The sequence below is a fragment of the Miscanthus floridulus genome, chromosome 11 (assembly GCF_019320115.1).
Source record: "Miscanthus floridulus cultivar M001 chromosome 11, ASM1932011v1, whole genome shotgun sequence".
NCBI classification, from domain to species: Eukaryota; Viridiplantae; Streptophyta; class Magnoliopsida; order Poales; family Poaceae; genus Miscanthus; species Miscanthus floridulus.
Window position 1 is genome coordinate 71,846,811 of NC_089590.1, and position 15,175 is coordinate 71,861,985.

General features: G+C 43.2%; 1 protein-coding gene and 1 pseudogene across 2 annotated transcripts; one reads left to right on the forward strand and one right to left on the reverse strand.

Annotated features, from left to right (window-relative positions):
* Nucleotides 1-2,779: 2,779 nt before the first annotated feature.
* LOC136493365 (acyl-CoA hydrolase 2-like) lies at nt 2,780-9,587 on the reverse strand. 2 transcript variants are annotated; one of them, XM_066489442.1, is made up of 17 exons: nt 9,356-9,586; nt 9,182-9,274; nt 8,299-8,366; nt 7,150-7,231; nt 6,985-7,031; nt 6,715-6,837; nt 6,350-6,427; nt 5,641-5,728; nt 4,962-5,074; nt 4,292-4,354; nt 4,162-4,217; nt 3,784-3,876; nt 3,559-3,615; nt 3,380-3,481; nt 3,239-3,287; nt 3,084-3,152; nt 2,780-2,993 (listed from the first exon to the last, which is right to left on the reverse strand). In XM_066489442.1, the coding sequence occupies exons 1-17, from the start codon at nt 9,369-9,371 to the stop codon at nt 2,916-2,918; spliced, it is 1,275 nt and encodes a 424-aa protein (XP_066345539.1). In that variant the 5' UTR covers nt 9,372-9,586; the 3' UTR covers nt 2,780-2,915. The 2 variants fall into 2 exon arrangements, with proteins under 2 accessions (XP_066345539.1, XP_066345538.1); XM_066489441.1 differs by having other exon boundaries at nt 9,182-9,587.
* A 3,755-nt stretch (nt 9,588-13,342) lies between these two features.
* Nucleotides 13,343-14,408, forward strand: LOC136492178 (uncharacterized; annotated as a pseudogene).
* Nucleotides 14,409-15,175: the final 767 nt, after the last annotated feature.

The window sequence follows — 15,175 nt, forward strand, 5'->3', positions numbered from 1 at the left end:
ATTTCACAAGGAATTCTAACATGATGCTGGTCCTGACTATGGGGTTGTGTAGGTCTTCTAAGTTTGTTCCCCTTAACGAGCAAGGCATGGGCGTGGAGGGTGAAAGAATCTGATTTGCTTTGAAAAAAACGTTTCACTTCCATTAACCATTCCTTCGATGGTTCTACCTTGGGGGAAACTTTCTCAGAAGGACGTGTAAGCTTTTCGTGCCCAACATATTTTGAGGTGTTGCTATAATCCTCGAATTCGATTGAGAACTCCGAAGGGTGAATTAATCTTTCCTTAAGTGTTTGTGGTTCGGGTGAGGGTTCATAAGTCGAATCTAAGCATGCTAAAGGTTTGGATTCAACTGGTGAGGACTCCTCAACACTCGACGTAACTTTTGCCTGGACGGATTTAGTTCTTATGACGAAAGAAGAGTGTTTGTCTATGAAGTGCTCCATCACCGCCCCACCTCCATCGCCGCCCCACCCAATCCGGCACCAGCGAGAACATGCCCCTCGCCTTTGACCCTCCTGTGGCCCCAATGTTAGCCCTCTCTATACTAATCGGTATGAAGATGGCAAGAACCTTCCCTCACTTCCATATCTCATTCTTCCCCACCTCTACCACTGTTAATGTTGCCCTCCAACACCACCACCACTAATTGCTGCAAATTTGATGCCCCTTTAAACCAATGCTCCCCGACCAACCTCCACTACTAGTCTACCACCCTAGTGGGGTCGCCTTCGCCATGCCCCGTTACGCCCACACACCACTGCCGCCGGGCTGACAATGACACTCGACCATCCCATTTAAAGTCGGTGGACACAAATGTCGTCCCCAAACCCAAACCCCAACCTTAATCCAAACCAAAGGTTGCTAGAGTTGAAGGATAGTTGAAGAGCCACTGGTGATTCTGGAGGTTTGATACGTTCCCATCCCCATTGCAATGTCTACTTTGGTCTCATTTCTTACTTTGCGCACCCTCTCTCATTTACTCCATTTCTAGCATTTTTTTGTTCCAACAAGTGCTTCTTTGCCAAATCAGGGGTTCTCGAGTTAAGCTCAACTCAAGTGCACTCTTGATTTAGCCTTTATGTTTCATTATTCTATACTTGATAAAGTACCTCCAGACCAGATTCAAGTGGCAAAAGGTAGTTTTGGTTCTAAAAATCTGTAAACATAGCTTTGACTTTTGTTGCTAGAAAGTTAAATAGACAGGCCAAAAAATGAGACGTTTCTTGACACTATTGATTCACCAAAAGTTACTGTTGGTATTTCTTAACGTCTATCGGAGTTAATCCGCAAGCGTACAAAATTACCATTGTAGCTTTCACCTGAAAGTATTTGGGGTATCGTATTTTCCACAGGGAATGGAGGTATCTCTTCTAGCTGGTTCGTCCAAGGACAACACAAGGATAGAGTTGGTAGAGGGTAGAGATGGATTCCTATGATTTTAGGGTCAAATGAATAGATAAACGCTACTTCCACTTGCTTACTTTAGGCATCGGGTAGCACCTGGTCTGCCAAGTGAGCCTGGCCTATAGCTCTATGCCCTACCCGGACGTGGGGGGTTACAAGGGACGGACAGGGCTGTCACCACCTGCCGCCTACCCCTCAACCGTGGAGTACGAGGCAAAAAAGGTAGCCTCTAGCCTAGACACCACGTCTATGCTGTCGACTACTACTCTAGCGTTCCGGTAGGGTTATCCGTCTTTATTAGGGCCCTCTCTACTAAAGTATCTGCTACGAGAGCGGACGACAAATCCGCAAACAAGTGAGACTAAAGCTTAACTAATCAAAAAGACTTTATACCATAAAAAACTCGACCACTCACTTAGCGGGAGAACCCGTTGAAGTAAGATGCTCGTAGAGGTACAAATCGGGGAGACACCAACAAGTCCGGCGCTTTCCTGAGCTCTCCCTCACATTTCTCCCTTACAACTCTAGCTAGCTACTAGGGCCTAAGCCCTTTTGGAGTGTTGCTCTAACTAAAGTTAGGTGTGCTCTTCTTCCTGGTGTGGTGTGTTGTGTCTTGAGAGTGAGGGGTGCCCCTCTATTTATACTAGGGGTGGAGTAATAGGAGCCATCGTAAGCGCCACGTCAGCAATCCTGGTGATGGAGCTTGTGAGCCATTGTTCCAAACCGCCATTTGATGGAGGGTTGTGATGCTCCCAAAGTGTGTTTCCATGCATGGGAGCATGCAACAGGTGGTGGAGAAAAAATGGAGCATCCAAGGTGGTCGGTTCGGTGCGAGGCATGCACGCCCGTGCTTCTTCAACTCATGCATGCTGCTGGTAGGGTTGCCTTCTTTTCTTGATAATTAGTATACTTCCGTTTCGAGCTCTAAATATAGCAAATAACGCAATGGTGTGCTGTATTGCAGCATTTAATACTTGAATTTTTTTTCACAATTCCCGTCGAGCTGTATATGTACTATTTAATATCCTTTTAACGCGCATTTTGAGTATATCCTGCAAAGCAAGTGATAGCACTAAAACTCATGAAACTGGTTAGATAAAATAATATTTTACAAGTAGCATGGAATGTTGACATTTTTTATTAATTTGGCAGTTAGAAATAGAAGTTAAGCACTACCAACAGTTACCTGCGACTACCACTGCACATCTATTGAGTATATATTTTGCACAACCAAATACTGTCTTCCTTCCCCCTTTTCGTATCAAAAAAGTACTTCGAATGTAACAACGTATCATACTCCAAAAAGAGAAAGGTGCGAGCACTAAGGGCATGTTTGACTACACCGCTCCACGTTTTTCGGCTAAAAGAAAAGGTAGAGCTAAGAGAACACCTAAAGGGTGCTCTAGGAATGCCAGATTTTCGATAAAGCTGCCCCACGGTTGATATTGTACATTTTTGCTTGTGAATTCATAAATATCTAAACCAAATTAGAAGAAAGGATGGTGCATCTCTCAAAGCTTCGGCCTTGGATTTGGTCCTCGTGGCTTCTCCCTTCTAATCAACGCCTCTTGGGTCAGCGACATGATAAGCTGCGCATTCCAGAAGAGAATATAATTACTTGGGTCCCAACTCTCACGAACAGGTGCAGAAGCAGAATCAGAGCTCAGACGAATGCATACCTCTCCTTGCCTGTTGAACATGCGTCCAGTGACGAAACCCCGACCACCGTGCGCAGATGGGCTCTCGATCTGTTCACGGGAGCAATGTGTACATTAGTATCTCGCATGAGCTCATCTGTATTGATGAACAGATGTACAATCGGTCAATCGCTTACCACATACAGCAACCATTCGTCAGCCTTCACAGGTTTGTGGAACCAGATGCTACAAACAGTAACATGTAGCCGTAAGAACAAACAAAAATTTGCTAAAAGTGATTATGATCGGAAGCACTATACAGAGTGAATGTTACATACGAATGATCAAGACTGAGCGAGTATGTCTTCAAACCCTTCACTCGATGAGGGTTAAGGCTCACACCAGAATATAGTAGATCCGAAGCATATGCTACAACACATCTGTAGTATTGCAGAATAACATTATGTGCAAGCATAAGAAATGATGAAAGATAGTGTACGGTGATGTAATGACTAACCTATGGAGAGCTTGGTCGTCTGAAAGTTTTCCCCGAGCTCTAAACCAGTAGTTTAAGCTGACAAAAAATCAGACACATTACTAAATCATAACTATTTTTACTAATGTAAAAGGATAGAAAGGGGGAAATCTTGCTTTGGAGGAAACCAGGATCTGCAGGATTAATACAACTTAAACAAAAAAATATAAATAGGTTGCATTTAGGGAAAAAGATGTATGTGGATACCTTGGTTTATGTTGAGATGCTGAATCTTCACAGAATCTCATTTCTATGGGCCAAGGAGTAAACTTCTTTTTAGCTGCCAAGTTCCTATATTGGCTGCAGATGAATAAACATTCAATTGGCTACCAAGTACAGAATGATAGAGATGAACAATATTAATTTTTTTCTTAAAAATAATATTTGATATTATAAATGTGCTATCCAACTTGTCGCATCAACAGCAAGGTAGATCCAATTGAAAAATAATTCTTTTCAATGGCACAATGGAAGTAAATCCTGAAGGGCGAAGGCAATGGTTTGATGGTTAAACCAATTAATAGCCTGATAACATCATTAATTTAGTAACCATCGAACTATATCATAGGAAGTCAGAAAAATTACGATGGGAAGCGTGGATCAGTAAGCCGTCTTTCTCGTATCTCCTCCAGATTAAAGAGCTGCATTTGATTTCTTATTAGATATCTGTTTTTTTCTTCCACATATATCAAAGGAAAGAGAGAAAAATCCTTGCCTGTTCTGGAGGAGGAACATCAGGCATGATTGCAGCCTGATGCTCAAAACCCACTTCTTCCTTCTGCAAGAGAATCAGTTGAACAGATATTCAGACCAAATTCACAGTGACATATTTCACGATGCTGACCTTTGCAGTCCTAAAAATTTCAACCTAGCAGTATATATTCTAGCAGTTGTACCACAAAACAATTTATCCGTGGATCATAAGCAACTGTACTAATCAAATTGAGACCAGGAACGATATTGTCTGGTAGGCTGGTAGCTATTGAGACTAAGGATGGTATTGATTGGTATCTGATGAAGATATACCATAAAGTTGTGGTTTTAATGAACATAAATTTTAGTAAGGTGTGCAAGGGCTATAAGGAGCTATTTTCTATGCAACAGTTCATGTTTTTTCAATTAATCTTAAGTATGATAACAGTTTGGACCAAAAGTACCATTGAAAATAACCAAAGGAACAGTGACTTGATGCAGCGTTTTGGGAGATACAAGGTTCAAAATAATCATTGACCTTCTAACTCACAAATTCTCAGCATGAACAAGGCAGAGATCTTTTTAAGTTCGAAAGATTGAAAAATGAGAATCATAACTGGTACAGGTTTGTATAAATTATTTAATCTGCCCAAAGAAGTTTCAGATATTATCATTTACAGAAGTATAAGCACCTGGAAAGAAGCAATCAAGGTGAATACAACTAGTCCCTTCTGCTTTGCCTCCACTTTTCTTGTGGCAAAGCTGGATCCATCACGTGCCCGATGAACTTGATATATTATTGGTACTACACCAGAGGACAAATCAAAGACAGCCATGAGCATCAAACTTCTTTTTTAGATTAAAAGAAAGTGCACTGATTATTCCAGCTTACTACAAATCCAGAAATATGCCGAATGGGTATCAGACTCCTAAAGCTGAAGAGCTGCCCGAGCAGATCTTATGCTGTGTTATGTTGAATGGGATAGATTACACCAAATATTAGCATCTTTTGTGATTTGCGTAGGGCCATGTGCTTTGCGGGGTAAAACAATAAGTGTGAGAGCAGTCGCTATTTGTGATTTGGTCCTATGACCGGTGTGTTTGGCCCTTGTACATAAAACTCTTTTTTCCATCTTAATTGAGCGGCAGAGTTCCTGCCTTTACTTTCCACAAAAAAAAAGTCTGTTACGCAACTGAATCATGATATTACATGAAACGAAAAGTAATAAAATAGAAGCCCCAGCTAAGCCCAAACTAAAAGCTTCTCGTGATACAGAGTCCTTATGAACAGATAGATTACTGGTTCTCAGATTACATTTGGTTGGCCAAATTAACGTTGGCAAAAGATCACATAGCCTTAGGGAACCTTACTGTTATTGTCTCCAGCAACAAGAAAAATCGCATGCAAACTGTGCACCATTTTTAGACAATCAACAGTCTTGGATGCTGCTGCTAGTGCCTGCATGAGATCAAACATAAGAACTGGTTAGTGGTTACAACATACTGAGATCATTTATTCCTTTTACAAGGATCCCCAGCCTTTACTGAAAAAAACATAGAGCATACAGAAATACATTTATCCAAAAGATACCAACTGTCAGCAGCAAGGGAGTTGACATAACTGAACTCAAAATGGGGATTATTCTGACTCAAACTTCCTACAGGTACTCAAAAGACACCTAAGCAATGATTTCTTATATCTTCTTATTGTCACCCTGTGGCGCTTAGCAACATATCAAGTGAATAAATCATGAAGGAGATAGTCATACCATAATAAATAAGACAATACGGCACAATGGAATGTCTGGAAGGAAGCTGACAAGGACTAGAATTTTAAATATAATATGTATATTTGTTCCTGAATAATCGGTTTCATGGAGATGTTCTTAAATCCAACCCATGTGATTATGGGAAGTAGAGGAAGATGACTAAAGAAGTTTATTTTTAGTTATTGACTCAGTAATTCACAAATTTGTACTTGAAATCAAAATGATGAGCTAGAATTCAGTAGTAAAAGGAAGAGGTCAAATACATATACTTATCAGATCTAGAAAAGTAAGTAAGGGTGGTTGAAAAGTGCCTGTCCAATGAATTGTCCTCCAAAAACTTGCCTAAAAGTTGGAGCTTCTGGCAAAGTAAACCCACGGAAGATATCGACCTAAAAAGACAAAAGAATTGCGGTGAGCAAGACAAGGGAACTCAATGCAAAAAATTAATATGACACTATATTTATCATGTTTGTCCTTTTAACAGCAAATCAAGAAAATGCAACCCATGTCTGCTCTCATGTTTGTTTATTTTAGGCGATGTAAATCAAAGTATATGGTGAGTTAAAAGCACAAGGTTAGTCTTCAAATGGGAACAATATGATTCCACTGCCAGCCTTAAATCCATTTGTTGCATAATGGATAAAACATCATAGATACTGTCATACATTATACTTACCTCTAGTGGTTCTAAGTGCAAAATTTGTTCCAGCAAAGAATGTTCAGGTGTTTCCTCCGCATTCCAAATTGTTTTTGGTTGTAACAAATGTCCATATTGATTGGGCAATATGAAGCAGGTCAGCTGCAATAGAACAGCCAACAGTAAGGCAGTAAGCAAGAGATGGTTATACATATCTGGAAAAGCCATAAACCAAGTGTTCACTCAGAAAAGAGAATCCTACAGCTAAAGAAATGATAAGTTAAAAGTGTGACTGTTTGAAATAAGCACCTTTGATAGTGCAACAACATTTACTTGATGAACAGAACTATTACTTCCTACAAAATAATGCAAAGCATCAGTGTTAACGAAATGAAATCGCTGTTTTATATCTTTTTCATGCAGAATGAGTTTGAACAGAATTAAACCAAATTATCATGACAGCAAATGTCTTACCGTAACCAAAGTAGTCGTATTTATTTAACACGTAGTCTGGGCGGTTGGCTTCTTCGGCATTCGTAGGAGCAGAAACTTCAGCCTTCAGGATAATGAGGATGTCATTCAAGTAGCAGAAAGTATTATTACTGCTAAAAATAGAATCGGCCTCTGCCCCCACTCCCACTATGGTAAATATCAAAGGCACATGTAATTCCAGCATATTTTCTAATTGATTCTAACACATATCAAAGCAATTACAAAATAACGAGTTAAAGGTATGAACGCAGCAGCAAGACAGATTAATAATGTAATACAGTTAGGCCACGAAAAGCTATGGAAGATCAGGAAGATAAGATCATTGTTATAGAAACTGTTCTTCACTCAGTGAAGTCTAAGGGCCTGTTTGGTTCTTTAGCCACCTTCTAAAATTCCTGTCATATCGAATGTTTGGACACATGCATAGAGTATTAAATATAGACTAATTACGAAACTAATTGCACAACTTGCGACTAATTTGCGAGACGAATCTTTTAAGCCTAATTAGTCCATGATTTGACAACGTGGTGCTACAGTAAACATGTGCTAATGACAGATTAATTAGGCTTAAAAAATTCGTCTCGGAAATTAGCCTCCATCTATGTAATTGGTTTTGTAATTAATCTATATTTAATGTTTCTTATTAGTATCTAAATATTTGATGTGACATGAATTTTAGGAGCCACTAAAGAACCAAACACCAAAGAACAAATCAAACAATCATTGTTATAAAAGCTGTTCTTTTGCAGGCTACTAGTAATCAATGTAGAAAGATAAGTCAGGCTAAACTATATGGTCCACCTGTTTCAAATGAGTACCCAATTAATGATGTGATATCTCCATGTTGGGGTATTTTTCAGTGGTACTACAGCCTTCTGCGCACCAGTGCAGAGTCAAATAATCATCAATGCCAAAGATGGGTGGAAATGAAGTATATACGTTTTTTTTTGTGAACATTTATTTGCGCCAGTGCAGATTCAATGAAGCATCAGCTCAGAAGATGGGTGGTAAGCATGAGGTGCAAAGGTACACTACAAGAAACGTTTAGTGCATATAGCTCTTTAGCTCAGCCATCTAAGTTGTATATGTATGCATAGAACCAACAAAAGTAAGAATTTGCATAAACTTTACCTGACCATCCAATATGATGTAAAGGCCATCAACAGGTTCACCTTCGCGAGCGACATAGTCACCAGGTTCTGCAAAGTACCAGTATCAGAGCGAAATACGATTCATCTTGACGCCACACCACATTCAATGACAGAAAAGTAAAATCATATTTAACAAGTAGAGCCTTATATAATGGGAGCACACTAAGGCCCCGTTTGGCACGGCTCGCGGTGGCTTCAGCTTTTCTGGTAAAAACACTGTAGCAACACTGTAGCACGAAGCCGCTTTTCTCTCTCCACCTTTTCTGTCTCACTGTAGCGATTTTACTGTAGCGCGACGGGGCAAGCCACAAAAATCGGCTTCTACCGGCTTTGATGAACAGTTCACGAGTCAGTGAGAGGAGGAGAGGAAGAGAGAGAAAAGCGGCTTCGTGCTACAGTGTTGCTACAGTGTTTTTACCAGAAAAGCCGAAGCTGCTGCGAGCCGTGCCAAACGGGGCCTAAGCAGGAACCAAGGGTCAAACAATTAAAATTAAACTTAAACATAATCAAGTCATTTTGGAGTACTGGTTAGAGCTTTCGACTAAAAGAAAATCACCCTGTTTCTCGCAGAACTATGTTCGCATTGGCTCTGAAACTTGAATTTTGTTGTAATGTAATCTCATAGACTAACAATAAACACTCGCAAATACTTTGTGAGCTTAGCACAGAGTCAGGTAATCACTCCGTCTCCGAGAGTAAGTCGATTTCAGAAAGCACAAACTAACACACAAGTCATACTATCGTAGACAAACAGAGTAAGCCCATCGAATCATATCCGCCTCAAACACAGGAAACCGATCAAACGGCCAATCGATCCAGACTGCTAGCACACAGTAGCGCCCGCGGACGCGCTAGGTACGTACCGTAGTTCCTGACCTCGACGGCTTCGGCGATTCTGCGGATGGAGGAACCCGGGAGGCACTGCAGGAGGGGCACCTGCCCCAGGAACTCGGTCACTGCACACCAATGGCAACCAGGCCCCAGATTAGCCAGAATCGCTCCCAAATTCGGCGAGGTCCGCGCTGGCGTTGCTTTACCTTCTTCACGATCCATCGCCTCCGCGGCTGCAGCAACGGCGAGCAGGGGGAGTTGGCGGTCGGGACAGCGAGGCGTCTACGGTGAGGGCGGAGGAGGACGCGGACAAAAAAAAATGTTTTCGGATTTAAAGACACGGAGAAGAGAGAGGGAGAACAGAGATTGGTTGGCCGTGGGACTCGTGGTCGTGGGGAAGGTGGAGACGAAGACGAGAGAGAGAGGAGAACAACTGAACGAGGAGAGAGACTCCAATTTGTGCGCGTGGTTGGGGGCGATGTGCGGGCCCTCCGTGTTAGGCAAGGGGTGGTTCGAGGCTTGGTGTCCTATTTTCCGTTCGTTGCTCTGTGGACATGACTAGTGGGCCTCTGATGTGCGCAGTGGAGATGGGGGCCATCTCGTCAGGGGAAATTTTAGGGAAGCTCTGGTGTGATTGCAATTGCAAGTGAGTAGTGACAGAGGAATGGAGTACTCCCGCATGGGCATGGAGCCACTTGCCAGTAGGAGTACAGTGTATCGCGGTCCCTCGGACATAAGGGCAGCAGCAACGCAAAACTACACCAGTGTTCCCCCACGTAGGAGTATGCAAGAAAAAAAATCCATCAGTCAATGGAGTCCCATCGTTCTGTTTTTGCAGAGCTGAAAAGAATGGATGGAGCAGCTTTGCACCAGCTTTTCTCCTCAGGCCCCCAGTCCCTACTTTTTATTTGGTGCTCACTCCAATTTTTATTGGTCCAATAAATTTCTTCTACTCCAACAGCAGCCAAAACAAAGCCCCCAAATCCATACTCGCAGCCAATGACAATTGGGACCCGCGTGTCATTGAGCCGTGCCTTTCTTCCCCTCATCCTCTCCACACACATAGGGCATGGATGGGCGGCAGGGGCAATGCAATCGCCCATCGGAGGGAGGCGTGGTCGGGCCGCTCCGCGCGCGGCGGAGGGAGGCAAGGGAGGAGACGCTGGCCACGGAGGAGAATGGAGCCGGTACCAAGGCGAGCAGTGACCGGGCCTGTGCAGCGGCGCGGATGACGGCCGTGCCCGAGCGACGACGGGGATGGGCAGTCGCACCTGCACCGGAGCCGCGATTCCTCGCCCACGCGGTGGTGGCGGAGCAGCGCGCCCGCATCCCCACGCGGTGGCGGTGGAGCAGCGCGCCAGCATCCACGCGGCAATGGCGGCGCCGGAGCAGGGTGCCCGCATCGATCTGGGCCGTCCCTGCGCTGCCGCATCCGCTGGAGGGGGTGGAGGGGAGAGTCGCCACGCTTGGAGGGAGACCGTGCCGGGCGGGGAGCATCCGCGCGGCGGAGGCGTAGCAGCACGCGCGGCAGAGGAAAGATTGGGGCCGGCCCCCATTCTTCCACCACAATGGGGTCTGGAGGGTAGATTTTGTTGGGCCAACAAATTTTGGGTCTGTAGTAGGGGCCCTGCTGGAGTTGAATTTTTGGCCTGAGACCCCATATTTAGTTATGGGGGCTCAAGTAGGGGCCCTGCTGGAGTTGCTCTTAGGGCCTTGTTTAGATTGCAAGTTTTTTCGCTCTCTCTATCACATCAAATCTTTGAACACATGCATGGAGTATTAAATGTAGATAAAAAATAACTAATTACGCAGTTTGATTATAAATTACGAGACGAATCTTTTAAGCCTAGTTAAGCCATGATTGAACAATAATTGTCAAATACAAACGAAAGTGCTAAAGTGCCAAATACTGATTCTTAACAGCGATCTAAACAAGACCTAGATCGCAAGAGTTAGGCCTCATTTAGATTGCAAGTTTTTTCGCTCTCTCCGTCACATCAAATCTTTGGACACATGCATGGAATATTAAATATAGATAAAAAATAACTAATTACACAGTTTGATTGTAAATTACGAGACGAATCTTTTGAGCCTAATTAGGCCATGATTGAACAATAATTGTCAAATACAAACGAAAGTGCTACAGTATCAAATACTGATTCCTAGTCTCAATCTAAAAAAGGCCTTAGAAAAATTTGACACTGTAGTACTTTCATTTGTATTTGACAATTATTGTCCAATTATGGACTAACTAGGCTCAAAAGATTCGTGTCGTAATTTACAATCAAACTGTATAATTAGTTATTTTTTTATCTATATTTACTACTGCATGCATGTGTCCCTAGATTCGATGTGATGGAGAGAGTGAAAAAAACTTAGAACTTTGAAGCAATCTAAACAAGGCCTCACTTTCTCCTCTCAAGCAGTCACTTTTCGCGTCTGGCTGAGTTTAATTCCTAAAAAGTTTTCTAAAAAGTGCTGCGGTACATCGAATCTTACGATACGTGCATGAAGCATTAAATGTAGACAAAAAAACTAATTACATAGTTTAATTGAAAATCACGAGACGAACGTTTTGAGTCTAATTAGTCCATAATTAAACATTAATTACCAAATAAAAACGAAAGTACTACCGTGGTTAAATTTTCAAATTTCACGCACTAAACACCCACTCCAACACGCTCTCCAACCTTTGTCTTCAGCAATGTGTCAGGTGAGGATAATGATGCTGCAGGACCTATGCGAGACCACTGCTTTAGGCCTTGTTTAGTCGAGCCAAATTTAGGAATTTGGCTATGGTATCACTTTTGTTTTTATTTGACAATTAGTATTCAATCATGGATTAATTAGGCTCAAAACGTTCATCTCGTAATTTCCTATCAAACTGTGCAATTAGTTTTTTTCGTCTATATTTAATGCTACATGCATGTATCGCAAGATTCGAAGTACTCCCTCCGTCCTTCATTCAGAGGCGTAGTAGAGCATTTTTCACCGAGACCAAGGAGAACTTAATTGCCATAACCTCCAGCCGCAAACGCCGCAAAATCCCTTCGTATCCCACGCTGACCGTAACTCCCTGCATGGCTGCATGCAAAAGCATTCAACGCTCGCGCAACGCCCGCGACCGCGCTCGTCCGCTCTCGCGTTTTTAGTTTCAGTTTTGCAGTTGAAAATTGGCGCGTTTTGAGTTTCAGTTTTGCTGTTGAAAATTACCGCCATGCATAATAAATCAAATCTCCCGCTTAAGGTTTTAGGGTGTTTAAAATTTTCACAGTTGCCACGCCTATGAAGCCTCCACAGTTCTATATATACCCTCTCATGCAACCTGTTCTAATCAGCTCTCTCTCTCTTCAATTCTCCTCTCCCTACCTCTCCAATCCATGGCGCCATTAGGCTTTGATCTCAACCAAGAGGCGCCCCCAGATTGGGACAATTCAATTGACTAGGAAGCCATCGGCGAGTGGGAAGGGCCTGCACATGCTCTCGGCTACAACTTTGTGTGGGATGATGGAAATAATGGTGCTGCTAGTTTTCAAAGATTCAGTTTGTTTTGTGCCAAATATGATTCCGCTGACTTGTTTTTCCCTCTGCTTTTCTAGTTGGAGATCATGACGACGATGCCGACGACCATGGCGCCCAGCAAGGAGATGCCGACGACCATGGCACCCAGCAAGGAGATGCCGACGACCATGGCGCCCATCATGGTGATGCCAGTGACCATGGTGCCCAGCAAGTCGATGCCGCGAGCAATGCTTTGGATCATGGAGGAAACAATAACACTGGAGAGGGTAAGCTAGCATTTCTATCATCAGCATCTGTTAGCTTCTTTGTTGCATGGTACTGTAGCACGTTGCTTTGATGCACGTTGCATGAGCATGAGCATGACCATATTATACTTTCACGTTGTACTACCATGTTCTTTGTTTTAAATTCAATTTATCTTTGCAGCTTCTGGTGGGAGATAGAGGAAGTTCTACACCAATGACATTAAGATGGCTATATATTGTGATTTATTAGCCAAAACAAAACCACCTATACTACAGCGTGGAGTGAGTAAGGAAGTTGCACAGAAATACAGTGTGACTCGTAGAGTAGTGCAGAGGATATGGCGAGAAGGACAACTTGCTGGTGGGATACATGGTGTTAAAAATAAGTTGGTTAGGAATTGTGGTCGCAAATGAATTGAGATAGACATGGAAGCCATAAAAAACGTGCCTTTGAAAGAGCGCACAACCATCCGTGATCTAGCCAATGCGCTCGGTGTGTCTAAAAGCGCACTTCATAGTCGTTTTAGGGAGGGTTATTTCCGTCGGCACACAAATGACCTAAAGTTTAGTTTAACAGATGAAAACAAGAAGGCACGAGTTAAGTACTGCTTGTCCATGCTCACAAACAACATTCCAAATGCTCCCACATTCAAACCAATGTACAACATCGTGTACATCGACGAGAAGTGGTTCTATAGGACTAGGCGTAACCAAAAGGACTATCTCGCCAATGATGAAGAAAGACCACAAAGAGTGGTTAAAAGCAAAAACTTCATTGAAAAGGTCATGGTTCTTACTGTGGTTGCTCGGCCTAGATTTGATGAGCATGGTGTATGCACCTTTGATGGGAAAATTGGCAATTTTCCCTTTGTCTACATAGAGCCTGCAAAGAGATGGAGCCCCAATAGAGATAGAGGTATGACATGCATATGTACTTAAAATTTTTGCTTTTCTATTTAATTTTCTCTTTTTTACTTAATTTGGCTAACAAAGGGTATATGCTTTCTATAGGTGTCATGGTAACAAAGGCCGTGACGTCTGTTACCAAGGAAATTAGCCGGCAATTCCTTATCAACAAAGTCCTCCCTGCAATAAAGGAAAAATGGCCAGCCGAAGAAAGAGGAATGCCAATATTCATCCAGCAGGACAATGCTAGGACTCACGTTGCTGTAAATGATCCAGCATTTGTAGAAGCTGCCCAAGCAGATGGGTGGGACATACGGCTAACATGCCAGCCACCAAACTCACCCGATCTTAATGTGTTGGACCTTGGTTTCTTTGCAGCAATTCAAGCGTTGTTTTACAAGGGAACTCCAAACAACATCAAAAAATTGTGGAAAAGGTTGACAAGGCATTTCGCGAGTACCCTGTGGATAGGTCCAATCAGATTTTCCTAACACAACAGAGTTGCATGATGGAGATCATGAAGCAAAATGGAGGACAATATTACAACATCCCGCACATGAATGTAACACCCCGACCTAGGGCTTAATAGGATCAACATGATACTCATACCAACAAGTTGCAACTTCTTTTTCGGAAGCCTATCTGCAAATAACTCTGAGGTTAAGCGTGCTTGGCCTAGAGCGATGGGTGACTGACCGGGAAGTTCTTCCCGGGTGCGTACGAGTGAGGACAAAGTGCGTAGAAAAGACCTGTGTTGGTCTGTGAGGGCAGTCTATGTCCTAGAAAAACGGCCAGATGTAAGCAGGCTCGGCCTCGAAAAGGCGGGACGTTACAGAATGGTATCAGAGCCGACTCTCGCGGTTTCACGGGCGCGTGTGTCGCAGTTGCGCAGGCATGGTGCGCATGGCTGGTGTGTATCCAGCGTGGTCACACAGCATGGCACATGCGCTGGCTCTGGACACACGGACGTGGCCAAGAGAGGATGCTCCTGGCTTGAGATTGATCGACGAGGACGTCGATCTCTTAAGGGGGTGAGGATGTAACACCCCGACCTAGGGCTTAATAGGATCAACAGGATACTCATACCAACAAGTTGCAACTTCTTTTTCAGAAGCCCATCTGCAAATAACTCCGAGGTTAAGCGTGCTTGGCCTGGAGCGATGGGTGACCGACCGGGAAGTTCTTCTCGGATGCGCACGAGTGAGGACAAAGTGCGCAGAAAAGACATGTGTTGGTCTGTGATGGCAGTCTATATCCTAGAGAAGCTGCCAGATGTAAGTGAGCCCAGCCTCGGAGAGGGGGGATGTTACAATGAAGAAGAAGCACTTGGAGATGACAGGCAACCTTCCAATT